This window comes from Frankliniella occidentalis, unplaced genomic scaffold, assembly GCF_000697945.3.
Source record: "Frankliniella occidentalis isolate FOCC.00 unplaced genomic scaffold, Focc_3.1 Scaffold383, whole genome shotgun sequence".
Classification (NCBI taxonomy): domain Eukaryota; kingdom Metazoa; phylum Arthropoda; class Insecta; order Thysanoptera; family Thripidae; genus Frankliniella; species Frankliniella occidentalis.
In genome coordinates this window covers 131,699-139,106 of record NW_026267505.1, presented here as the reverse complement: position 1 = coordinate 139,106, position 7,408 = coordinate 131,699, and the positions used below count along the sequence as shown (strand labels likewise).

Here is a 7,408-nt window from a genome sequence, read left to right as displayed (position 1 = left end):
ACTCTTCTCCGACCTAAATTTAGTCAAAAATATATTCTTACGGCACAAACCGCTTCAATCTAACGTGTTTAACGGCTAGGAGCGTTCCATATACTACCCGACTTCCGGTATTTTTGTTCTTCGGGAGGTTGAAAAGCGCTCGGGTGAAATGGTCTTTGGTCAAAGGTTGTGACCATTACTCCACGTCCATGGACACAAACGCTAGCCATGATGATAAACGTAGACCATGAGGAAAACATCCTATGTCCATTACCAAAAAAGTTGGCCATTGTTGTGTCATGGTCTTTGTGTCCATTCACAACAGTATCATGTCCAAACGTTGTTGCTCGGTACGCAACGGGGTGCCACTGCCCTGCTGAAAGTGCTGACTTAGATGGGTAGGCCGCGTACCCGGCTGAAAGCGAGTGGCTCGTCGGTCGGTGGGGGGCCGCCAGGTGACGAGCATGCCTGAGGGAGTCTCGGAGAGACCAAGCGTTGTGAACAAGGTAATCCAGACTTCTCATTCCTAGTCTCCCCATTAACCTGAAGGTCCCCCAGACCAGAACTGGGCTCATCCTTATCAGCTACACGGTCCGTTCCCTAAACAGCCTGGGCCGGTCTCGCTGTAGTTGAACAACGTGTGTTCGTGGACGTTCTACATGACAATGGTAAAAGTAACCATGGACACATTCATGGACTTAGTTGTGACCATGCGAGCCAATAGGGTATTTCGGGTAAGCGGTGCGGCGGAAACGGAACTGCCTAGTCCACCGCTGGTTCCATCTCTGCCGCTGATGCGCGGGGGAGAGGGGGAGGTGGCGGGGCGGCGCAGAGTCTACTGCGCATGCGCAGTTCGCAGGCTGAGACGGATCCAGGAGCCGCTCGGCCGTTCCGTTTCCGCTGCTTGGGTTACCCGAAATACCCTATTCTCATGGTCATCCCTTGCCATGGAGCACAATAGCCATGGCCATGCAATCCATCCACCTATGATCAACTGTTGTTTTCATGGTTTACTGGTTCCATAAATCTATGGTCACAAAAATCCATGGTTTAATTTATGTCCATTGCCTATGGTCAGCCCCATGGTTTTTTTACCCACGTCATGACGTACGACAAACGGGAGTGCCGGAAATAGTTTTGCAAGCATACCTCCGTTTTTCACCTTAAATGTCTCCGGGGCCTGCTGAAGATCGCTGAAGTTGTTATCGCACAGAGGTTTGACTCCTGAGGAATCTTATTCCTACATAAATTATGCCCCGAACCGCATGTAGCTGTTTCCAGGATTATGCATGGGGGTGAGGGGTCCAGGGGAGCGAACAGTGTCAATTTCCCTCTAAGACCCAACTTTGACCTCTTGGCAGGGGGTTGAAGGTCAGAAGAGGGTTCTAAATGGACTCTGCCGATAGTCGAAGGATATTTTGAAGTTAATTATTTCAGGTGTACTTCTTCAATCCTAGATTTTCACTCCACTCCACCCTTCACATAGTTTTGTTTTTGCTTTCAGCTTTTGCTTTCTCAAAATTAAAATTAGCCCTGCTTACCACATTCGCGACAAGGTGAGTTTTTTGCACGATGCACGGTGCCGGACTGCTCCGCGCTGACAGGACGAACCCACACTTGTGAACACGCTGCGCACCATTCAGGTTGAAGGTGAGGACCTAAAACATTGAACGGTCAAATGTTCACCAAACGATACTAAAGCTGAAAGGATTTTTTTTAAACAGTCCCAATGAATGTCTCTACCAGAAAGCAAAGAACCCCCTCCCTCTTTCCCCTTCCACCACTCTTATCACCACCACCATCTATCAAGTAAGGAATTTGCATTTTAATGATAGACAAAAAACAATTAGTGTCCAGAAAAAAGATACTCATTCGTCACTTGCTAAATTCAAATCTGCATCCGGTCGACATCGGCCAATTTGTTACCTAATTTGTGTTTGTCAGTAACCCACTTAATAAAACAATTGCCAGTAATAAAGCATTTTGGTAAAGCTGGAATGCAGATGCAGACGCGGATGCGGGGAAAAAGAAACCGGAAATTCCTACGCTTGCACATAGTGACTTTCTTTTTCTTGTTTCCTGCGTTCTTCTGTTTTTCAGCTCTAACCAGAATGCTTTAATGGCGGAGTAATTGCGAAGCACCCTATTAAGTTTCGAGTCGTCCCAATCTTAAAAAATCTGTTTTAAATTTACAAAACGTTTGATGTAAATTTTGATGGTGACAAAAGTGTAGCATAAATAAGATACGAATTTATCACTAGGTAGATGTACACCAGACAACGTCTCGCTTAACAGGCTTCACGATATCGCACGAAACACTGTTACGCTGCGACGAGCAGCAATATACATCTACCCAGGCCTTGCAGCGCTGACGCCCGAGTCGGGCAAAAGGCAGAGTCGTAAATAAGCCATCGGCCGCAAAAGTCACAAATTTTGCTCCTTGGGATTTTATTTTGACGAGTAACAGCACCACCGTAGACCATCAAATAATTGAGAAAAACATTGAAATGTGGGGTCATTCCCAAGTAGAAATCGCCCTCTGGCGCCTAAACGGTTAGAGATAGAGCCAAACTAACGGACGAAATTTTGGTCCTACAGACCTTACTTTGACGAGTTCTCCAATTTGAATAATGTAATACAAATATTTTTAGGACGTATTTTGGGCTTTCTGCTTTTGATTTTTTGACATGTCAATTTTTAAGCTAGAGGTCTGAAAATCTAAACAGGTCTTGCTTTTTATGATTTAAAGTTACAGAAAAAATTTCACGTACCTAGCTTAAACCGTTCTCGAGTAATCGTAATAACAGACACACATACACACACGCGCGCGCGAAACTTTTTAATCACCACCACCACTGGAGCAATAGACTTCGCTAATCGCTAAGACAAATTAGTAACTGTAACGTGAAAGAATACTCTAAATGTAAAGGAACACACAACATCTGAATAGACTTTTGTCCCTAGAAAGTCGAATGTTTGTTCATCTTTATGATCCACCTATACTTCTCACAAACTAAACAGGGCAGAACCTGTGAAACAAAGGGTTTCGGGGAATCGTCGCTAAAGAACAAAGAATGAAAAATTATGAAAGTAATTGCTCCTTGTGGTTAGGTGACATTTACTATACATTGATTCGATAACGCCCGCGGGATAGGCAACCCGCAGTGTACCGGGGCCCGGGGCCCTGACCGTCTGTTCCTGCAGCGGCACAAATTTTTGCAGGACTGGGACACTCTAGCAGACGGGGTATTCAACGAGGGGGAAATCACTTGCGTTCGTACACCTTCCCACCTTTCCCCGAAATAGTCCGGATTAAAGGCGAATTACAGTGAAATAGACCCAAAAAACGCGCCGTAGGAGGAAAATAGTCGCGAAAACCCCCGAAATGCTGCGAAATACCCCAAAATAATCCAAAATAGCCGAGAAATACCCGAGAAATACCGGAAATGGCAGGACCCGTACAGAAAAAAGTAGAGCCTCAGGATGGCTCCGTCGTAGCCATTCTCAACACATCGCGGAGGCTCGCTGTGATCAGTCTCCAGCTTTTGTGTAGCCGAGGCATAGCCATCGCGAATGGCTCCGCAAAAGGTAACTTAATGATGGAAAGAGCCATTCCGCAGCCGCCTTGGAGCCAAACATAGTCCGGCACCTGGCTCCAGGTTGGCTCCAGGTTGGCTCCAGGTTGGCTCCAGGTTGGCTCCAGGTTGGCTCTAGGTTGGCTCCAGATTGGCTCCAGGTTGGCTCCAGGTTGGCTCTAGGTTGGCTCCAGATTGGCTCCAGGTTGTCCTTTAGACGGCCCGAAACTGGCTCCAAAACGTATCTAAAGTGTCCTCAGTAAGGCCCCCCGATGGCTCTGAAATGGCTCCCCGTCGTCCAGGTGCCGGCCTATGTTTGGCTCCAAGGCGGCTGCGAAATGGCTCTTTCTGTCATTAAGTTACCTTTTGCGGAGCCATTCGCGATGGCTACGCCTCGGCTACGCAAAAGCTGGAGACTGATCACAGCGATCCTCCGCGATGTGTTGAGAATGGCTACGACGGAGCCACTCTAGACCCATGCTGAGGCTGAATTTTTCTGTACGGGGAGAAATCAAACGAAATAGCCCGTATGCTACGAACTCAAGTGATTTCCCCCTCGGTATTAAATCAGCAGACGAAGGGTGACGATATTTTTAAGGAAGCCCTCTCCACATCACTGTGAAAAATACCGTCGTAAATTTACAAAAAAATTGTAAACTTGAACTACAATTTAAGTTGTTAATTTACGACTGCACATTTTTTGCTCGCCATAAGGGGTTTGAAGTCGATACGTACTGCATTTTTTTTTACGATTACAAATTGTAATTTTACAACTTGCGTCAAGGAAAATTTTCCTGTAAACTTACCTACTTTTTTCACAGTGACATGAGACCCGATAAGTAATCCTTGATTAGACAACCTGAAGTTACGGACTTACTGTGTGTTACTTCTCTGTCCAGTCTTTGCCCCGATGTTTCTCCAGTCGCACCCGATGAAAGGATCGCGTGCTTTAGGAGCGCACAGATGACGCCCTTCTGCCCCTTGATGGCTGCGTGGTGCAAACTGGTGCGCTGCAAGTCGTCTCTGGTCATCGGTGAAGCCCCGTGCCTCAGAAGAAGTTCGACCACACTAGTGTGGCCCTCCTTTGAGGCCGCATGCAAGGCCGTGATGCCTTTGTTGTCCTTGCACCGCAGGATTTCTAAAGGAGCAGCCTCGCAGAAAGCGGCGATCGTGTCGTAGTGACCATAAGTAGCCGCAAGTATCAGTGGTGGCTGCGGGTCTGCCAGTGGAGGTTGTGGGTATGCCAGCGCAGGCTGTGGCGGGCCACCCGTTTGAGACTTCATCTCCAGCAAGGCTTTTAACACTCTTGAGTGCCCATTCCGCGATGCGAGGTGCAAGGGCGTGAGCCCGTCATCGTCGACTTGCGCCTGTATGTTCGGCAACCACGTCTGGAAACCACAGTTACGCTAGAGGGTATACTTTCTTGAACTACCGTTGGGAAGTCTCGGATTTAAAGACTGTTCTGATTGAAGATCGGAGGAGACTCCATGAATCCGGGTAAAAATGGTTTGTATACAAATTTTATTAAATGTTATTAAAATTTATAAAATGTTATAAAAAGTTATACACCGTTATAAAAATTTAAATGAAATTTTATAAACGTTATGATATTTGGTAAAACTGTATACAGAGGTCTGTATACGTTTTTATAAAATCGAATACAATGTTTATAAGCTTTTATAAAAGTTTATTATACAGACCACTGTATAAAGTTTTACCAAATAAAGTAAACATTTATAAAATTTCATTTAAATTTTTATAACGGTGTTTGCCTTTTTAAACCATTTTATAAATTTTTATAACATTTTATAAAATTTGTATACCAACCATTTTTATCCGGGAAAGGAAAAGTCTGGACGATTCATGGACCAACTCTTCGCTCTACCGCAGTCTTCTCCGCGCTCCCATCAGCCAGAGTCGAGTCGAGAGGTTCCCTACTCTCAAAATAGGTGAACAACGAATTGGCGAGTTGACGAGTTAAAGCGAGACGTGTGAGACTCTATCAAGTTTGCACGAAACAGACTGAAAACTGCTACTTTTGTGCGAAAGTTTGGCTCATAACTGTACGCAACGTATCAAAAGAAAAGCACATGTTTCAGTAAAAGATAAAGTCATGGTCTTTCAACTATGACCGATATTGACCGTTGGTACTGGAGAGAAAAGTTGGACGGGTCGTATCACTAACTTATTCTTAAAAGGCTGCATTAAAAGCGAGGGGTCTACAACTCGCCTCAGCCGTGTACTTTTGACTACTGATTATAAGGATTATAGCATGATTATAAGATTATAGAATGATTATAAGATTAAAGAATGGTTACATGATTATAGAATGATTATAAGATTATAAAAAGATTATAGAGAGATTATTGAGATTATAACGAATGTAGAATGATAAGGAAGAGGAGGGAATACCACTTTCCCGGCGTGTCCCAGCACGGGGAGATACCGTGCGCTCAGGAAGGGAATGGGGAGGGGGGGGATACTTAGACAGTCATGATTACCTAATCGATCCAAGATTTCAAATCTGGAAAACGATTTTGGTTTTTGTCTCACAAAGAAGAGTATTTAAGAAGTAAGATCCCACTCCAAATCTGGGCTCTGTGGCTCAAACGGTTTGAGAGACCGTTAAATTCCTAAAATTGTGATGCAAAAGACTGCGTCTTTGAGAGGGGGTATAAGTAAAACTGTATGAATCTTTGCAGTAAGGTCAAAACTGAATACACTATTGGAAAGAGAATTAAAAACTGACTCAAAACCATCTGTGGCCAAATGTTGGATTTCTAATTCCTACCATTTGATTAAAGGTATAAAATAAAATAAAATTGTGGAATATCGTTACTCTCTCAACAAAAACAGATTGTCTTCAACCATCACCAAACATGGTTTGCAGCTTCCTCTTCTGAAAATTTTAGAGAATGTGAAGGGACCTTAGAGGACCTTGCAAACTAAGTTTGGAGATAGTTGAAGACTATCTATTTTGGTCATGAGAGTAACGATATTCTGCTAAATTCTTTTGACATCTTTCATCGAAGCGTAGGAATTAGAAATTCAACTATTTGCCATAGATGGTTTTGAATCAGATTTCAATTCTCTTTCCAATGGTGTTGTTAGATTTGACCTTACTGCAAAGATTCATAGAGTTTTACACACTTGCCCTCTCTCAAACACGTAGGTTTGGCATCAAGATTTTAGGAATGTATAGGTAAAGATTATAGAGGATTATAGATTATAGGCGTGATTATAAGTGATTGTAGGGTCGTGTACTTTTGATAATACGAGTTGTAGACCCCTCGATTAAAAGTTACAACATTAAAGGTTGTTAAGTCATACTTAACGGAGCCCTGAATGCCGCCATGTTGCGCATTTTAAATCTATCGGTGACCGGTAAAGCTAACGAAGAATAGGGGAAGAAGAAAACGGAAACCTCTCTGCTTCAACCTGATGACTTCGGTTTTCTTGTTCCCAGCATTTTTCTGCACATCAGCTTTATCGGAATGCGTTATTTTAGTCCTTTTTTTAGGTTGTTTCGAGCACTGTGGAAAATATCTTTGTAAATTTTTAACTTTTGTAGTGATTTTTAATTAAACCATGTGTGATGATTTGCGACAGCCCACTCTGTCAGTTCCAATGCGTACATTGTCTACTTCAAATAAAGTGTACATGACATGTATCCTTTAATTAATATGCCAATGGCGTGTACGCTTTTATAAATGCGTGAAATTTGTATTTGTGACTTTGTATTATAAAAAGCAAGAACTGTATTGATTTTGAGCACTCTTTTGAGAACTCTTTTTAGCCCGCCCTTCTGCTTTTAAAAAAGCATTAAAGCGGGCTTATGCAACCGCTCTCGTGTC

General features: G+C 43.5%; 1 protein-coding gene across 1 annotated transcript in view; it reads right to left on the bottom strand.

The window, feature by feature from the left end:
• The window catches only part of LOC113213169 (uncharacterized), a 49,601-nt gene that overhangs the window by 32,344 nt on the left and 9,849 nt on the right, over nucleotides 1–7,408 (bottom strand). The window contains exons 3-4 of the mRNA XM_052274373.1: nucleotides 4,432–4,942; nucleotides 1,521–1,637 (exon numbers count right to left, since the gene is read on the bottom strand). Of these exons, the coding sequence (XP_052130333.1) occupies nucleotides 1,521–1,637; nucleotides 4,432–4,942 (628 nt within the window). The remainder of the gene's footprint in view (nucleotides 1–1,520; nucleotides 1,638–4,431; nucleotides 4,943–7,408) is intronic.